General features: G+C 42.1%; 1 protein-coding gene across 16 annotated transcripts in view; it reads right to left on the reverse strand.

Moving 5' to 3' along the window:
- The window catches only part of EHBP1 (EH domain binding protein 1), a 185121-nt gene that overhangs the window by 65093 nt on the left and 99506 nt on the right, over positions 1 to 20522 (reverse strand). For all 16 annotated transcript variants that reach the window (XM_015856563.2, XM_032443929.1, XM_015856565.2 and 13 more), the window contains 2 exons: positions 4401 to 4579; positions 3704 to 3752 (listed from right to left, as the gene is read on the reverse strand). In XM_015856563.2, the coding sequence (XP_015712049.1) occupies positions 3704 to 3752; positions 4401 to 4579 (228 nt within the window). The remainder of the gene's footprint in view (positions 1 to 3703; positions 3753 to 4400; positions 4580 to 20522) is intronic.

Consider the following 20522-nt stretch of genomic DNA (forward strand, 5'->3'; position numbering starts at 1 on the left):
GCAAAGCGTAGGAGGGGACAAGTGTTTCAGAGCTGTTAGAAAAGGCACCTGCTCAAAGTGGTGACACTGCAGCAGAAGAAGCAACCAAAAAGGACCACTCCCCTTGGTGGAGCTCCAAATCACACCTACAGGCAGCTCGGTTCTGCTGGGACACTTGGGGTTAACACAAACTTCAAGACACCAGACACTTCTTTCTCATCCCTCTCCTTGCCAGTCTGGCCAATGCACATTCTCGCTCAGCTGCTTTTGAAGTGCACTAGGTATCTAGATGGGCATGCAAATGCTTTACAGCCACTGGTGCTATAAATAGCAATCAGATGCTGCACGTGTCCATGGCCGTGTCTGATGGCTGCTAGGAACCCGGGAGCTTCTTGACTTTCCAGTGTGTTGACAAATGCCTAGTGTTTCTTACTGGTTGGTAACTAGTTTGAAACGTGGCATCAACAGAGCATGAGAAAGCATTTTCCAAGTCAAATTACACTTGGTTAAACAGAGGCATACCTCAGCCCTGATTTTGCAAATGTTTACACGCGTGTTTAGCCACGTCCCTGTCTGATCCTACCGAGGCCAACTAGCAACTCCCACACACACCATTTAATGTGTGCTTACCATTTTGTGGAATCAAACTGTGGATGTGATCACAAGCACCTGATATAAAACATGGCTGCCAGCTTAAAGGTGAGGAGACAACGCCACTTCTAATCCAGCACTAACCCTGTAACTCTACCTTCTTCTGTTTAAATGTATGATATAAAATGATTCCTTCCTTATGAAATGGTACATTTTGTGAAGGTGATCACTCAAGTTCAAATGCATTGAGGAATCGCGTGGAAAATGGTCAATAACTGGAAAAAAACACCATCAAAGGCACCTTGAAACTGGATGTGCCAATTGAATATTCAGAATATATATCAACATCTCCAAACAGCAATCATTCAAATGAAAGGATCTTCTTCATGATGAAGTACTACTGATGAATCTACTTCAAGATGAAGTAATTAAAAGTAGGAGTTCATTATTAGGACCGTACTCAATGTCCCACCCTTTCAGCCCCAGTAAGTCCCAGCCTTGTGCCATTCAGCAACTTGCATTTTCCAAGCACACAACATGTTACAAGCAATATGAAACATTTCTGCCCTTGAGAACCAGTGTGCCATAAGTGTAACAAACTGATTGTTGAGATTTACTAAGGGTCAAATGGAAGCAGACAAATAAAATAAAATTTAAAAGTTGGATAATGTAATTGGGAAGATTATACGGGTATAGTCAGGTACACAGGAGATTTAAGTAGAACCACAACCAGCTGAGAACCTATCACTCACTGCACAGCAATGACTTTAATTTTCTCAGAGGTAGCCCCGGTTTCTCTTTTGTTCCTGAAATCAGAAATTGCAATGAGCACAATGCACCAAAAACACAAGTTTTCTGTTGTGTGTTTTTTTTAAGAGAGATAGTTGTACATACTGGAATAGTCAGGACACTGAACCTATTTAGTGCTTCTGGATGAAGCGTTTTTAATTTCCTGCCCATGGACTGACAGCCGTCAGTTGCGATCCATCAGCAGGAGCACCCAGGCAGTTCCCAGCCACTTCCCAATTACATAACGCACTGACATCCCAGCCTGGATCAGATGTCACAGGTAAATGCCCTTCTTGATTCAGTGCTGCTGGCAGCACCACTTTGGCAAATGACTTGTGTGTATTATAAAGAAACCCCAGCGATGGGCTTTTTGGAATCAATGTGAAATTATGCACAGCAATTATACCATAGAAGTTCTTTCTTAATATTTCCTTTTTTTCTCTCTCTCTCTCTTTTATTTTTTCTTCTTAAATACAAACCAGGTCACACACTTTTGCAAGACACACTCTTACAGGTTAACACTTAATTTACGGTCACAGCCACCTCTTAGCTCCTATCCCAGGAGGGGAAAAAAAAGAGATGCTTCAGACAAAGAAAACTGTCCTATTCACCCACAGATGTTATTTTAATTGGTGAGGAGGAATCGCTGTCACACGTGCTCCATATCTGCATGGAATTTACAGGCAGCCATTGTTGGCAGCGCTGCGTTCACTCCCATCGAGGGCACGTGGGGTTATCGGGCAGAACTGTGTGAGACCAGGAAATAAATCTGCAGGAAGCAACCGAGATACTCAATGTAGCTGTCAGGCAGAGGGCTGCGGAGTGATGAAAGGAAATACTGCACAATAACAACAATCATAGCTCCTTCAGGACTGCAACGAGATCCTGCTAGAGAGACGGGTTACGAAGTTCCCCGTTTGCCATCACAGTTTCATAAAGAAAAGATGACTGATCGCACCGCTAACGTTTTTAATTAACAATCTACTCTTTTCTTTTGTTAAAATCTAGCTTAATTAGCCTGTACAACCAATGAAACTTGAAGTACAAAACCACACAGTCACAGACAACGCTGTGATGTCCCGGGTAATCCACTCAGGTCATCACAAGACCCTGTATTACTATGGAGAGGATATCATTGGGCAAATCACTCATTAGATAAGAGCAGTTTGGGGATATTTCATTATCCATAACACTTAACCACTGTTTTACCATGTAACTTTCTGGCTAATGGGTAAGTGTTCAGACACAGTAAAACATAATTACCCTAAACACAAATGAACTTCAATAAAGCACTTTCAGAAATTCCACATATCCACAATCTAAAGTTCTTTAGTTATATTTTCTATGTAGTATAGAACATCATCCAGTTACTCAAAATATATCAAACCTTCCTCCCTGCGCATGCCAGCAAGATTAAAGCAGGACAGAAGTAAAGTCACAGCGCGGAGAAGAAGGGCACTTAAAAACAAGTATCAGACGATCTTCAGGAACCACGTTACTATCAGCGACCCACGTGAAAATGATCGTTTCTACATGTCCTTAGGGCCAAACTCAGGCATGTGAAAATCCCAAAGTTTGCAACGTATCTAAAATCAGGAATGGAAATAAAGGCCTTCTGGCGATTCCCCAGATAAGTTGCTGCGTCTTCCAGAGAAATATTTCCTATCTCTGCGCCATGGAGGTGTACGGTGTACGGTGCTACAAGCACTCTGCAAGCAGTTGGGACTGTTTGCCAAATGAAGCCCCAGCACTTCTCAACCTAAACTTTCCCTGCTGCAGAAAAGCACAGGTTCTGCACCTGCTGTCTCTCACAGCTCTACAGTCTCAAGATAGGTGTAAAATTCCAGCTTTAGAAATGCAAAATTCACCACAAATGCAACACTGACTGTGACTGATACACAGAGCCCGATTAAGAAAAATTAGATCTCATACAGCACATCTGAGAACAGTTCCATTTCTTTATTTCTTATTGGTTTTTTTTTTTTAAATTATGAGTGTGATTGAAATCAAATAGGAGAAATGCTCACAAAATGCTGCCCATCCCTTCCCTCTGCTTTTGCAGTTAATGTAGGCTGTAGAAATATTAAAGCCTAATGCCAGCCTTGCACTTGTGGTGAATGTTAAAGACCACGGCAAACTGGAGTCAATAATGCATCCGATTTGAGCCACAGGAGGCTGAATACCTTCTGTGAGCTGCAGTTCTGACCTTACAAAACAACCTCACTTTCCCAAAATTAATAAAAACCTGCAGCGAAGCCAAAATTGAAGCTACGTCTGGTTGGTTTTCTTTTTGTTGTTGTTTTTTTTGTTTGTTTGTTTGTTTTTTCTTCCTGGCAGTTCTTACCTTTTTGTTGTTCTCTTTAATATCTTGAGGATTCAGGGACTTGTAGTCACTGAGGGAGAAAATGGCACAGTGGGTTATGTACAGTATTTGATAAAAGCAGCAGTTTGAAAAACAAACCGAATCTAAAAAAATTTGACATGCAATAATATCATACAGTAACTAGCAATTTCACAGCAATTCAATCAACAAAACTAATAGCGTGGAAAATTAAAGGGATAAATAAATAAATAAACAAACAAGCCCCGATGACACGTTTCATTGCCCGGAGCTTTCCATCTCAAAAAGAAGTTAAGGCAGGGGCTGAAGGCTGGCCTTGACAACCAAATTTACCAGGAGGTAATCTCTCCTTGTCAGAGTACAAAGAGCTACGGGCTTATTTCTCTCATCTCATTTCAACACTGGCACAATTTTCATAATCATCTTGAAGTCAGTTCTTTGTGTAAGATTAGAGAGAAGAAAAAACAAATCACGTTGAGGGGAGAAACAGTTGTTTGGGCAACAAGGGGAGAAGCAGAGAGGTCGGCAAGTTGGAGCATTCCTCAGCCCGCTTTTGTAGAAAGGACTGTTTCTCTTTTAAAAAGGAAGGGGCAAAACAGATCTGTACCTGAAACGAACGGACATTTGCTTTTCCTGCAAGGTTCTATGTTGTATAATTCTATCAGAGTTAGCTTATGCAGGCAGAAAGCACGCAACTTACATGAGATCTGGTCTAAAGTGATGCAGTATTGCACAGAAAGAGAGCCCGTTTCTCCACGATGTTGTAAAATTGGTGATTTTCACTCCCCTATAGTTTTTTGTAACTTCTTTGCACCACACGAGCAGGGACTGACTCGCATTTGGCTTCCTCCCCAGGACGGGACTCGGTATTGGGCTCGGCTGGAAAAATAAAAAGAGAGAGAGAAAGAAAAAAGAGAAAAGAATTTAATGGAAGATGAGAATTAACATTAATTGGCCTAACCGGATGATCAGACTCCTTTGATGTGAGGTGATGTCCCACACAGCTGTCTGCAACTTGCAAAAGACACAAACAGCAAGTTGTTCTCCCCCGCCGCTGCCCTCAGCTCCGAAGGACGTGGGCACACGGATCGTGATGGGATCCCCAGCTATGGTGGCACGGGGTCCAATCTGCCACATCCTCCTATGCTGTGGAGTTCCATACAAGGATTTACAGCCCCAGGGCTGCAGCCACCACCACGCAGTTTCACCTCACAGATGAGTAGGTTTCAGAATAAGAAAGGAAGCTCTGACCGCACTGTATCAGAGGTGGCTTTTCACAAAGACCATCAGCTAACAGGTTAATAGTAAAGTATTCTGACACTTTGAGCAATATTCCTGTCCACACAATAGAAGAATTACAATGGAATAAAATACAAAAACCGTTTTATTTCAAGTGTTTGTCATTCACCACTGAATTCAGCAGAGAACTCAGTAATTGCAGCCGATGCTTTCAAGAAACACGGCCTCATTTCACCACAAAAATAAAGTCACTTGCAAAACTTCTCAGATGAAATTGAACAGAGTTATTTGCCTGACACAAATCCAAAGTCTGAATCAGAGAGCAAAATCTGGCCCCCTTATTTTTCCACCAGAAAAGCACATACACACAAATATGCTACTTGCACACCTTACAGCTAGAGAGTCCCCAAATTAGGGTTAAAATAGAGTGATATTTTATAAATTAGAGCAGTTCTGGTCATATTGCCTAGTTGTGAAAGACCAACGATGCCCCCACTTGACTGAAGCATGTCAGTGCTCAGCAATTAGCTGCCAGCAGCACTGATTTATGGTTTCACTGCTTCTGGGGAAGAAAATTTACAGAATCAGGAAAGCAATTTTTCATTTTCTTTGACAGTCAGCCCTGGAAAGTTGTTTTATAAACACTGCTACTCCACCACCATACAGACACACTGCCAGCTCCTTCAGAAAGAGCAAAATGAGTTCTTTGCTGTGATTTCTAATACTAGAACATACGTATACAACAACACAGTCAGAAAGTGCTTTGCCAGTCCTGCCGGTGATTCAAATCAGCGCGCACAACTGTGATGATGAGACAAATATTCCTTGTTACACTGAATTAACATCTAAATGGGGATAGAACACGTAGGGAAGAATAAGAAGAGGCAATCCTTGATAAACCTTCTCCATTCCTCAGACTTAAACCAGAGTAACAAATACGCTTAAGGTCCTCCAGACAGTTACTCCAGATTCAGAGTGAAGCAACACACTGACTCCTTCTTCCAAACTCAAGCAAAAAATAGAGAAGTCATCACTCCTAAATCTAAGGTACTGTGTTATTTGAAACAGACTTGATATACACATGGGAATAAGACATCTGGGAGAACATAATTCTGTAAGCAGGGAGCTACTTCTGTCAAAGCACACGGCACCACTTAGCAAACCCATTGCACGTCAGCTATAACGTCCTCATACTTGTTGCTGAAGCTCTCCGCAGAAACACAAACCACTCATGTCTCCATCTGAACACTTTAGTTAACTCTGCAATGGCCTTAGGCAACCTCACCATTCAAATGCCTTAATTACACATCAAAAACTGAAAGCCGGGTTCTACAAAAAGACATATGAAGCTGTTAAATCAACGCGTTCAGCTGAATTTAACAGTTTAGTTTAAAATTATCTATTTATTAAATCCAGACTACAATCCCTTGAGAATTCGAAGTTGGACCTTTCTTTTCCCCCCTAAGTTGTGCTTCCATTGCCTTTGGATTTTCTCAAAGTGCTTTATTCAGAAGGTGTGAGATTTCAGCATGTGCACAATGCAATTTAGTTTTCCCTTCTCCAGCTGATAAAGCAGAAATTATATCCTGCTTTCTCTCCAGATTTAGCACTGTGAGTTCTTCAGATAAAGGTGAAGTTAATATTATGACAATAGTATGCTCTCATTCAGCACCTGAGTTAAAGCTTTTGTTATTTAATCTATGATAAAAGCTTTCAGCCCAAGACACAGGGTGAACAATGGCAAAACTGCATGAGCACCCAACGCTGCTTTAGAAGGGTTAAGAAAATTGAGTTTTAGGGTTTTTCTTTTGGTGAAATCATGATGGAAAATCTTGTCTTTCGATACCTGCAGGTAGTATAGCTTAGTTCCAAGTTCAGAACAAATACAACCACCACCAGACACCCATTTCTAGCCCCTTTCTAGTCTTTCAGAATAGCAGGAACTGATCAAACAAACTAACAACTCAGCTTTTCCTTGCCCAATTCTTTGAAGTGCTGACTATGCCATTGTTCTGAACTCTGATCAATCCCAGCTTGGCTTTTTAAGTTCAAACCCAAAGCCCCCGAGAACTTGTTTGGAGACAACACTAACAAAGCAGGAGCACCCGTGGGAGAGGCCCAGAACTCCTGCTGAGCAGCGGTCACTCTCCAGATGGGGAGTAGTGGCATGGCAGGTGTAGAGCCAACTGCAGCCCCATGTGGATGGGTCTGCCCATGCAGCCAGCCCCAGCTTCACCCCCTCTGTGTTTCGTTGTAAAGAGAAGCCCTGAAGTCTCTATACTTTATTCTCCTTTTACATGTTCTGCTAGCTTAATTAATATATTGCATATCATGCGTTTTTGCCCTTGGGAGACTATCCCATCAGACCATTAACAAGAGGATCCATAGCTTTAGATATTAGGCTGCATGTCGACACTTCCAACCATTTAAATAATTGTTTTGCTGCAGCACCAGACGCGTTGCTGTAACCAGCAAGAAACCCACTGTGGGAACCGATGACAGGAATATACATTCCTGTATACGGCCATGGAGCCAGGGCTGCAAGGGAAAGGGCCAAGAGCAGCCATGGAGAGGAGCAAGGGAAAAAGATGTAGGAGCTGTGGGAATCTGGGTGGAAGGCTCGTGTGGTTTGGGTTCTATATTAATGTACACTGCTCCCTACGGAGGAAAAGTAATTATCTGGGAAGGAGGGAGGCCAATATTGAGATAGGGCTAAAAGTCAGCGTGAGGAAGACCTGCAAGCAGGCAGCAAACAAGTTGTGTTCCTCGAGGAGCAAGTGCAGGCAACAGTTCCTGACTTATTTGACTGTGGAAAGCAAAAGGGATTTTCCCTCATCCCTATCAAAGCTGCGGTGCCAACTAGCACGCTGAACATTGTGAAACCATTAAAATGCAAGATAAGGTAAATGAACGGAACCCACACCCTCAGTGGGACATACAGCCAGATGCAGAAAGAGGTTCAGAAACTCAGATGAACCGAGACACTGTCTGAATAATGTCACAGACCAACATCAATCCAGTACGTGTCAGTCAAGCTGACCATTTATCACACATCACCACCATCACCAGGGCAGTATTTTAGAATGTTATTTTTCAGACAACATGGAGCTCTACCTGCAGGAATTGCCAAGCCCAGGAGTATTCCAAAACTGGGTATGGCTCATTTAATAGAGAGCATTATTGGAAAAGTCTGCAAATCCAGGGTGCTCTCAGTACTGTTTGTACCTCTCTGTGGAACAGTCCAGACAAAAGTCAAAAGCCAGTTTTTACCTCGTAACAGGACAGAAACAGAAGATGGAAGTCTGCATAGGCAGAATAAAATTGCTTTCAGATTTATTCCAAAGATGGAAAAACATCCTCATGACCCAGCTCTACTGAACCGTTCCTCACTTAGTTACTCTTTGTCTAGCTATTTGCTTTTTAAGTGGCAATTCACCATAACATTATGAGGATACAACAGAATTCAAGCAGCATTACTCTTGCCCTCTGGTGAGGACAGTGCAACGCATGTTTTCCAGAAAGAAATGTTAGCTCTGTTATCCATCAGTCCTCACCCAAAGCTATGCCTTCCTCATTCTTCTGATTGTGCCCACAGCTATTGCGGATATACAACAAAATATAAACTTTCATCTTAAAAGCATCTAAAACCTTTTGCAAGTTTTGCCAGGTAGGAAGGAAGGTGAAATCCTTGGGACAAGCCTCCAGTCTGCTGTTTACCTGGGAGGTGGAACTAGTTCACCCTGAGGGTTTCAGCTGTCTCTTACATATTTTGGTGGCCGTGAGGCTGGAAAGAGCTTTTCCAAATTCTATCTGGGATAAGAAAAGGGCTGCATTCCCTGCCCTCTGCAGCCCTAGCTCCCTTTGTCATTCTTCCTTTTAAGCTAGCACAATTCACACTGTTCATGGCTGAATCACACAAATAATGGCTATCCTTCAACATGCCATCACTTCTGGTCCTAGCCTGTCCCTCATGCTTGGGTTAGTTTGATCAACATAACTTTTTACTCGTCCAACCCCACAAACAAACATTATGATGGCATCTTTGATTCTGATAATCACTTGTCATTTCTTCTCACACGATCCCTAGCCACCATTGCTCAAGGTCACAAGCTGTTGCTCATTAGTTCATATCGTCATTCATTTACAGCACATAGAACTAAGCTTCATTTAAGAAGTATGATACAAATCCTGCATCCAAAATAGAATCCCAGCTTCCCTGTGATCTCCAGCAGGATAGCAGCCATACAGTATTAGGGCCTGAATGGGAGTACATTAATTTATTGACACAACTGAGGCTCACAATTGGTATTTTACAAATACAGAAGCAGCCTGAATTAAATCACTTGCATGAACCAGTAAAGTGAATCAGCTATCGTAAGAACTCAAAGACACTACCAAGCATGAACCTGGTGCACACATCCACAGCACCCCAGACAAGCAACATCTGCACAGTGAAGCAGTTGTCCTTCTTCAGACCCCTTCTAATCTGCACAAAGAACTATGTGGCAGCCCCACAGACAGCTGCCTCTTATGGATATTCTGGTCCAGGCGCTGACTGCGGAGGTGGGCCAGCAGAAAGTCATGAAAAGCAGTCATACAACTGAAATCTGTACCTGTGCACAAACTACAGTCACAGAGCACACAAAAGATAGGAGACATTACAACAACAGGCTACCTTCAATCTGGCTGTTCATACCTGCTATGTATTTTGTAATTTTTATAATGATCTTGTAGCCCTCTTTCAGCTTTTACTTTTCCTAATAATGAATTTTCTCAGTGTAATCTTTAACATTAGGGTTTTGTTTTGGTTCAGTTTTTATTGCCGGGGATTAAAAGGATGAAAGAAAAGCAAGTATTCAGGAACTGAACTCTAAACCTTCAGAACCACAAGCCACAACACACCAACAACCGGACAATTTCCTCACTTGGGCAACAGCATGGAGAGCCTGTCTGCTGGTGGGGATTCATTAAGAACAAGACGATTCATCCAAAGCTGAAAAACCATAGATGACCACCTGCTGATGTGGATGCTCCTTGCAGACAGCAGCAGCACCACACGGGAAGGGAGGGTAGCTCACTTTTTGGGGATTAGAGCCCCAACATTTATTTGCTAAGGGCAAGGAGAAGATTACATTAATGAGCCAGTAAAGGAGAAACTAATCTGAGACTACATAATGGACTTGGTTACTGGTGTGCAAGTCATTTCACCCGATGGTCAGCACAGCCAAGAAAAAAAATGTCCAAGAGAGCTCCTCCGCGGCTTCAAGTCTTATAAAAGGATAAGTTGAGGCTCGGCTGCTTTTCTTCCCTGAGGCTGCATAATCTTCGTCCTGAACAAAATATTTTCAATTAAAACAAAAGCGGGAAAAGGTATTTAATTCACTGCACTAAGCAGAAGCAAATACTGAGCTTTCTCTGCTGCACTCACATGCAGTGTAACAGTGCTAAGAGTTACATGCAAGGACAGGGACCCATTTTTCTGGCCCTGGAGATGGTCAGCTTCCCTGTGCCCACCTCCCCTTGCCCAGTGCTCTGCCCCCCTGCAGCGTGTGCTGAGAGAGCCAGTGGAGCCGCCAGGATGCTGCTGGTTCACAATCCCTGGCACTCAGCCACGATGGGAAGGTTCAGGGGTTTGGGCAGCTTGCCAGAATTGAGCAACTCAAACCACAGATGAGGAATAGCAATTTTCAAAGCTTTTAACTTTGTTAAATGGGAACTGAACTAGCAAAACGCACCTCCCTGGGCCCAAGGCTATCTCTGCCACATTTCAAAGGCCTGCAGTGAACAAAGGAGGCATTATAGCTTCTCATAAAAAGGTCACAAGACTTTTTTATAAAAGAAAGCACAAGGCAAGCTAAAAATGATAGTCACTGCCAATTCCTCCTAAAAAGAGTAAACTCTTGCTGCTTTGGCAGGAATTTCTGCTGTTTTTTTTTCTTTTAGCAGGAGCCATTAAACAAATGCAAGTCATTCTCCTACTCTTCAAAACATTTCAAGACGTTGTTTTTTCAGGCAACATTCTGGTGTTGTATCATTACAGTAACATTGCTCCACAGAAAATTGCAGATACCTGTTTTGTAAACCTGCTGCACCATTCGTATTCATGCAGAGCTAGAGGTAGATTTATGGCAGCATTAGTGTCTGCCTATGAGAAATCTTTGTTTCAACTGCTGGAGAGCACAACACAGACCAGATTTGCACAGGTGTTGTGCTAACAGAGGAGAACAGCCCATGTACAGAGGGATCTGGAGCACTCAGTATTTCTAAGTTCGGTTTTGATGGTACAGACACCTGCGGTACCTCCAACGTCTGGCCAATGCTTCTTAATCGAGGATGGGAATAAAACTAGCACTTTAGATCACTTTGCATGAGATCTTGGTGTCCGGGAGCTTAGACCAGACACCAACATGGCTATTAGCTCCTTAGGATGGCTAGAAATGAATGGGAGCCTAATAGTAACAAATCAATTTGCTAAACTCCTGCATTAGCAGCACACTCTGCTAACACTCCACAAACAATAACAAGATGTTAATTAAAACGTTGCTTCACCACTCAGTGGTAAGAAGGAGCTACACAGAGATGAGAAAGAGCCATCTGAAATGCACAGTGCCTTCCTATTTTCTTCATCGGCCTTTATTCTACAAGTCAGCTGCAAGTTGGAGACCAGCACTGCTAATATCAGCCACAAAAAGGTCAGGTTTCAGCAAGGTGTGGAAACAATTTAGATAAGGCAGAAGCCTTCAGATCGGTTGGACATGTTTAATGTAATCTTAGGGTACTGGAAGAGCCGATCTGAAATCAATCAGCAATCTGAAAACCTGAAGAAGATGGGTGAGAAACCAGATGAGTAGGAAAATATGGTGTTCCCTTCCAGTGTTTTATAAGCATTAAAATAAAAAGAATTTCAAGAGTGCAAACAAGCTAATGAAAAAAAAAGTGAAACAAATAGTTGCATGTTAGTATGTGAAAGTTAGAAAGGAGATGAGCAATGAACATCAGTTTGTCTTCAATAAATGGTGACAACCAGCAAGATCAAGACCTCCTGTAGCAGCGAGCAGGAGGGGAGCAGCAGCAGGGACTGCACTATGGTTGTAGGTAAGCTTTTCTTAATGTCACTCAAGATGTTCTCATAGCTGCCTTAACAAGTCTTGCACAGCACGGGAGCAAAACAGACTGGAAAACTATATTAGAGTCTAGTTTGAAATGATTTTTGGAATTATGCATCAAAAGGGATTCTGCAAGCATATTTCTTGGGCTCAGTGCTAAAAGCCTGAATTTAAAAGGTGGATGACAAACTAAGCATGAAGCTGGGGTGGACTTCAAACACGCTAAAAGAACTCCGAGCATAGACAAAGGAGAGAAGGTCTGAAAAAAACAAGATGAAATTCAATAGGCACAAGTATAACATAGGAAGGAGCAATCATTTACATAAATGCAGGATGAGGAAGAACTGGTTAGGTAACAGCTCTTCACAAAAGGATGTGGGGGAAACAGTGTATTCAAGCTGAACGTAAGTCAACAACATCAGGTTGTTGTGAAAAAGACAAACATCACGCTGAGATGTATGGACAGGAATAAACCTTGCAAGACATGCACTGCCTCTCCCACTCCAGCATCAACAAAGCTGCAGCTGAAATTTTATGTTAAGTTCTCAGTGACACAGTATGAGGATGATGAACCCAAAGAAAGATTAGGAGAAAGAAAAAAAAAAAAAAAAAAAAAGCCTTTGAAGAAAGCTGGAGCAAATTTCCTTCATTTATTCTAAAGAAACAAATGATACAGGAGAGGAACGTAGTAAGTCTCCAAGCATGTAAGAGTCTGGAGAAGCAAGCAAGCCCTTTGTCCCCTGTGTCAGTGTTTACCCAAAAGGAATTGACAGGCTCTTATTGCAACAGGTCAGACATTAGGAGGAGCAACCTGTAAAACACTATAATGAGGCACTGACACAGACTACCTTGGAAAGTTACGGTTGCAATATTACTGAAGGGCTGTTAACAACAAGATGAACAAATCTTTCCTTTCGTAAAGCTGAGCTTGCTGTTGGCCAGGCAAAAGGATAGAGCAACCCTAAGATGTGTTTCAGTCCTACCTTCACAGTGTATTTCAGCTAGTGGGGACTTGAACCCACAAGGTTCAACAGTCTCCAGAGCAGCCTCTGCTTGCAGTGAGCGCATGTGCAGAGGATAGCTTTGGGTTCCCTTCCAGCTGCCCAAGAGGCCGGCTGCTGGAGAAGCACAACCCTGCCACTCTGACTTCTCCCCAAGGAAGAAGATTCTCCCCATCCACAACATTCTCACAGTGAGTCACAAAAACACTTAAAAACCTAGTGTGCATTAGAAAGACTATTTCATCTGCAGGATTATAGCTCAGGTCAAACCCGGGACAGCAGTCAGCAAGCTACCGCCTCGCCTGATTACAGTTTGGTGAAATCAGGTATTTAGGCAAAGAATAAATCCATTGGAAACAGAACCAGTCAGGTATGGCTTTCAGTCACAGCAGAGATGTCACAGACGGCCTGAAAAATGGTCCTGCACCACAAACAGGATGCTTTCTTCATAGCTTCCATAAAAACCATGCAAAACCAAAAAAAATATTATTAAATAATGGATGAAAAATGAAGGAACGGCAGATGTGAATATGTGACTATTCTCGTTTCAGTTGCCCAAAGGAACAAGCTTTACTGAAGCAGTGTGGAGGCAGATAGCTATCTTTACCTCACTGAATAGCACCTTATTCTGTGAATAGCCTCCACAGAATAACAGCCACTACTCAAGGATTCAATAGCTTAATGAACATAACGAGATTGGCACAATTTGGAGCTTAATTTGCATGCACGTTGAATTTGTTTGCCTTATTAGTTTCATTTCCAAATAAAAATACATGTAAAAGTAGCAGCGATACGAGTGCCACTTGGCTTAACCTGTATTTTTCCAGGAATTCTTACACTCTCCAAGATTGTTAATTGCTCGGACTTGTGCAGCTGAAAGGAGAAAGAAAAGATCCTTTTTGATTTATAATACATAATTAACACGAGCTTTTCTAGCTCCAACACCGGCAAATCTATCCTCTTGAAAAATACACACATCATTTTCATGCTACAAATTTGGTGTGGTTATGCTTTCAGCGCTCAACAAGTAAAAGCTTGTAAACGAAAAGCTGAAGCATAAAGGTACGGCGAGTCTCATTGAAGAAATCAGAATCTTCAGAAAACAGCAATTCTCTCCCGCAGAAGTCAACAAAAGCCGCTCACAATTAAATGCTGCTTTTGATGAAGGCTTTATGCGACGTGTTTATTTTGAAAGTCGGTATTTCAGCAGACCTTTATAGAAAACAAATCAAATTCCTGCACTTCAGTCCCATATGATGTCTGGCTAATAAGCACACAACAGTTGGAAACTGTCAAAATATTTTACAGCTCAATTGTAATTACCAGCCAAGTCTAAGCACGCAGTAATTGGGCGTTAGCCATGTTCTGGGGGTGTTACAGCAATACACAGCAGTCACTTCTTCTGTGCTTCGTTTTGACACAAGTAAAACTCCTCAATGATCCCCAGCACCTAACTCGTAAAGTTCTGAATGAAATATGTGCTCATACACCGTCTGCAGAGGGAGATGGTTTTTTCCATAACTCAGCACAGCACTTCCTTCATTGTTTTAAACATTTGCCTAATACTTGGAAGCACGGAATTTATTCAACTGCTATTTTTCCCCCCTGTTTTAAATCCCTAAAATAAAAACTGTACTGTCAGATCAATAAGAAAATAATCATTCTGACCAGAATACTCCATGCTAAAGCTAACATTACTAAATGCTTTGACACAAGCTGCGGTGAAAGCTTATTTTGACTTCAAAGAGCACATTCTGCAGATCATAAGCAGAGAAGACATTCTGACTGAGTGAGAGAGAAAAAGAACTGTAAGGATATAGCAACAGAAAGGACCTGAAAGGGCTTTTAGCATGTACTATTACATGCACGTAACAAGTGCCACATAGTGAGTGCTGTACAGAGCTGCCAGCCCCTCAACAGACAACTCGAGAGGGCACTTCTACAGCAAGGACCAGGGCAGAGCCAGAGCTGGATTCATGATTCACCAGTCTTTCAACACTATTCAAATCACGAATCCATTTAACTATCATCAACTCCATAGTGACAAGACAGACGACATCACTGGATCCCTAATACATTAATATTCACTGGATTAAGATTCTTAAGAGATGTTATGCCTTTGAACTGGCAGCCTATGAAAGGAAGGAAGCGTTACATTTTAAGTGTCCTTTGGACTTAATTTCTGTGGTTAGGTTAAATAAAATTAAGCACTCGTGAAAGAAAGGCTCTCAAATTGGTCCCTGGATGACGCAACGCTTAACGTGCTTCTGGCGTGAGCTTTTAGTGATCCCAAACACCCATCCGCAGGCAGGACTAAGAAACACCTGGATGAAGATCACAGCCTTCCAAGCAGGAGCACTGGTGCTACCAGAGGGGCTTTGGGAAAGGCATCAGCAGCTCTGCCTGCCAATGGATGCACTGAGATCCATCAGACAACCCAGAGGAGCTACAAGGGGGAAAGGCTTTGGCCAAAGGCCAGCAGGAATGCAGAAAGCTCAGGCTGAAGTCTGGTACATCACCCTTAGCAAGTCTGATCACGTCCAGGTGTTGCAACGTGCGCAGCACTTATCATTCACACATCTCAGGCTCCTGCAATACTTTTCACTGCACGAGCACCTCGGGATAAGTGGAGGAGTGAAAAGAAGGGAGCCTTACAGGGGAATTTCCATGCTTTGGGAAGTGTAAATTAGAGCATTACTACTAGTCTGACAGTAAGTTTGCTAATAAATGTGTAGCAACATTCTAATTGCATAACAAGAGATGAAATGATTATGACAATCGTTGAAATGGGGAGAATGAAGGAAAGCAGAGGCATAGGTAAGCTTTGGTAACAGAGTGAACTCGCTGCGAGTGCTGGGATTCTGGGAAGGCACAGAAGCCAGCAGATCTTTCACTTTGTTGCTACACCTCTAAAGAAGGTTCCAGCAGATCCAACAACGTTCTGGGTATCACAAGTTAGATGAACTTTGAAATTATATTTAAAGGCACCTGTAGGATTTGTCATCCTAAACTGTGGGTTACCTGTTAGGTAGCAGGAACACGACCCAAGGCAAGACTAGGAAACAAGCAGATGGACATCACTTGAATCACAGCCACCTCACCTTTAGAGCTCCTTGGGGGAGCAGTTCAAAGAACAGTTTTGTCAGCAGCTGCAATAGAATTCATGGACTGCTTGAACAGAAGCACTACTGGGAGAATGATGAGTTGATAAACGCATCACACACATGCTACTTTCAGTCTTAGCTCAGTTTCTCAACGAGTTATATTCACAAAGTCTCCCAGTATACATAAAAACTTTTGCAAAGTCCTTTTGCAATGATTCTTTATGAACTATTTTATAAAGCATTGGCACCGTGGGGCTGCTCCTGTTTCCCGGCCCGGCTGCCTGTGAAGCCTTACGCTGCTTCCTACCCGTCTGCAGGGCAGAAGGGGAGGGCAGTGGGCTCCCAGGAGGAGGCTGGCTGGGGAGGAGCAGTCCCCAGGGCCCCTGCTGCAGCTGGAAGGGATGCTGCACGCTGCCAGGGGGGATGCTGCCCCTGCCCACACACTCCATAGCTCTCCAGAGAGCTCCTGTGCCCCAGACTGTGTAAGAGAAGTGGCTGCAACCAACGGAACTATGTGGGGAGGCCAGAGGGGACTTGCTGCTGGAGCCTAATCCAAACAAACGTGGGTTGTTCTAAGAGTCAGAGCTGATCTCACTGAACAGGCCTTTGTTTCTGAGGGAACCCTCTCATTAAAGAGGGCAAAACAGAAACTGAAATCACAGAGAATTTGATGTTACTCTTACCCTACAGTGACTCACTAAATACGAAGATATCTTCTCTGTTTCGATACAGTAAGAAAACCTGGAAGCTAACTAATTTTATCAACCATACAAACCATTTCCAAGCATTTTTCAGCAGGACTCTCAGCAAAGGTATGGAAAACAAATAACCTTGTATGTAACAAATAGCCGTGTTTCTTACAGTAACGATACATTGACACCCACCGAATGTATATGCTAAGAAAATATACACACGCACACTCGAGGTTTGTGTCCTCATGTGCCAAAATGATTAAGATCATTTGAAACAAGAAAAACACATTCTGTTTTGTAAGTAGAAATGATTTTCATAAAACTTTAGAAACAAAGTAAAACACAGGTAACTAGACAAAATATGAAGAATGCAGAAATATGAGGATATTTTTATTTCTAAGCATTTCAGATAGTGTAATTATTTAGGAGGCTTTCAATGCATGACTGGCTAAGTTGGGTTTCAAAGACCCATTTGCACTGAAATCAGCCAGGAAATATTACCCTTGTAAAAGACCACAAGCAGATGTGAAGAAGAGCACAGAGACATACTTGCCATCTCAGAAGTGCTGCTGATAAAGTGAGGGAGACCAGAAATTTTGCTCAACCTACCAAAGACAAAGAGACGGCACCCTGACTTATGCTTTAATCACCCTTGTAAGATGGAAAAGACAATGAAGGGACTAGAAACTGCTCTGCCTACCTTGCCCCAGTTCATACACATGGGAACTCAGGTGGGAAGACTTCACTGTCCAGGAACTGGAATCAGGACCACCTAAAAGTCCTCCAATTCTCAGTGGACTCTGCATTGAGTCTCATGAACATACACAGAAGTCCAGGTGTCCAACAGTCACCACCAATCTGCTCGTTTGGAATGTATTTCTATCTTTCTGCACTTACAAATGTGAGAGTCCTTCACACAACTGTGCATGCACAGTCAGGGTCAGCAGTTAAATGTGAGCTTTGCGCAGATGACGATATTTGTCTCAATAGTGAACCCACCGGAAAAGAGAAGATACTTTCTACAGCCACAGTGGGCATGAATCCACTTGCTTCAAACAGCTCTTGGTGCTAAAGATGCCAGGCGCGCATATGGAGCTGTTCCTAGTCCTAAAATTAAACATCACAGCATTTTCAACTGAGGCAACAAAAGCTACCAATGAAACCTCTGACCTTTGGAGCCATGATCTTCATGATATCCAACACAAATATTCAACTTGCAGTATTAGTATCTGCTGGAAGACTCCTTCTCTGAGGTTGAGATGTGTGTTACGAATAGTGAGTTCACAGTGGCATGCTATCAGCTACTGGGTAGCCCACAGTTCTGCTCTAAAGGAGTATCAGCAGAGAAGAATAAGCCATGTTAGAAGGTGCTGTACCACTCTATATCCTCTGAATCCAAATGATTTTTCTAGCAGCAGCAATGTATGTATATAATCAGTGGGTGTTTTCATCAAGCACTTAAACATCACCGTTGTTTTTCTAATATATTAAGGCAAACAGTATTTTTTTGTAACATTTACAACAGGATTTCCTTAATTACTTTAGTTTCTATTGAGCTCCTTAAAGGCCACTTTGCTGAGCTAGAGCACATGATTTCATTCACACTTTAAAAGCTTTTCCCATGCATGCTTTTCAAAGCCGATTTCTCCAATTTATATATGAACTATATTTAAAACCTGTGCGTTATTCCTTACTACAGGCTATGAAGCATCATTTAGGGATTAACACTACCTACTAAACTGCAAAATAGCTCTTGTCAACAATGAAACAAAGCAAGTTCCACATAATCAGTTGTATTCTAAAACAGCTAACCAAATTCTTCTGGAAAAGTACAAAAACATTTCACTACATCTACCAACAAAGAACACATATGTCCTGTATTTTGGCACAGAAACAAACTCAGTTTATCTATAAGGCATGTAAAATACAGAACTGTTTAAGACGTATCAGAAAGAGCTCTTGATTTAACCTTTTCTTTCTCTAACAGCCTCCATATAGAGCACTTGCACTGCATGCATTTTGATATGATTCTGCATAGGATAAATCAAATACCCAAATAATCTGGATCTGGATTTTGTATTCAAATGCCTATTCCTCCAGAGAAACAACATCTCCTTCTCTCCACATTCCATCTCCGTACATCAAAATCACCCAGAAAAAACACGGATCAAAAAATATGTTACACACAAAACCCTTCGACAGCTCATACAGCGACAGCCACAGAGAACACACAGCTCTTCGGAAAGAGGACAAAAATATTTAACAGCCTGGCTTCATTAAACCCCGATCGCTCAGTTCCTTTGCATTGTTTTGTATTTATTTTCTTTTCTTTTTTATTTTCATTAATTTATTTTTTTTTAAGGAATTGGTTTTTTCTCCCCATTTTTTTTAGTCACCACAGACACTCCCTTTAGGCAACTGTGCATCAACAATCCTCCCACGTTCAAAGTCGGCTACATCTGTTGCTCTTTCCCATTGTTGAAAATTCCTGCCTTAATCCTATTTGACTTTATTCATGCAAAGGTCATCCTGAATTCAACAAATGGAGAAGCGATAGCAAGCACACTGTTGAACATGGCTAAAAAATGCTGTTGTAGAACATGCAGCTAGTGTGCCGGCACTATCTCAGAAGTGCTTGGTTTATTATGCAGGCTCCTGGTCCTCCTGGCTGTGTTGCAATATGAATTGGTAACGTACTCCTTCTAGCACCTCAGTAATACAACAGTTTTCTTCTGACTTAAAAAGATCTGCACATACCTGATATTTGCTGGTGAGCCTGTGTACAACATGTATGTGTAATACTGGACGGTGCCACACTCCCTATGGCTTAGCTTCTGGCACATTAGGTTTCTCTGTTTCTGCTGGTTTTCACTTTTCAGTATACCCAGCTTCACAAATCAGCCCTATTTAATTAACCAGGCAGTCAAGAACTAACTATGGTCACTATTTTAAACAAGTGAGGTAAAATTCCTGATTGTTACACAGCGAGGTTGAACAGCTACTGCCAATGCTTCACTTCAGGGCCACCATCGTAGTGTAGATTCATTCGTGGAAGCTGTCATTTTTGCTTTTTGACTCCCTTTTCTTCCCTATCAACAAAAAAATTAAACGTCACATAGGCATGATTTATTCTTATGTGTAAGAATCTGACCAAACCAAACAAAGATTAGCAGGAGCAGTGAATTAGTAACTAAACCAAAGCTAACTCTCAGACTGATTTATGAAGTGGAGATAATTATTTTTGTAATATGTCCATAACTCATCATGACAGAAGCAAAGGAATATTTATTCATGCATGCTTATTTCCAAGTTGAGGTGCTTGCCAGCCAAGTTGAACCAAACCCACCCTTCAGGCAACCAGAGAAAACAGGCTATTGTTAGTTCAGTTCCTTAACAGAATGCCTTGCTGAGGGCCTGATACAGTTTAGAGCCTACAGAAGATTTTAACAATCTGAAACAACTCCACAACCAAGTCTGATGTAATAGCTGGTAGTTAAATGCTACAGCAACAGCAGCTCAAGTCCTGCTGTATTTAGCTCCTCATTAACCTGCAAGGCAACACAGGAAAGAATCAAGTTTGCCATTTAAGCGTTGCTCTATACTCTGCTTCTTAAGAAGTCTGGGGTTAAGGTGTAAGAACTCTGCAGAGAAAGGGTAAGTTTCATCAGTTTTTTGTTATG

Source organism: Coturnix japonica, chromosome 3, assembly GCF_001577835.2.
Source record: "Coturnix japonica isolate 7356 chromosome 3, Coturnix japonica 2.1, whole genome shotgun sequence".
Lineage (NCBI taxonomy): Eukaryota > Metazoa > Chordata > Aves > Galliformes > Phasianidae > Coturnix > Coturnix japonica.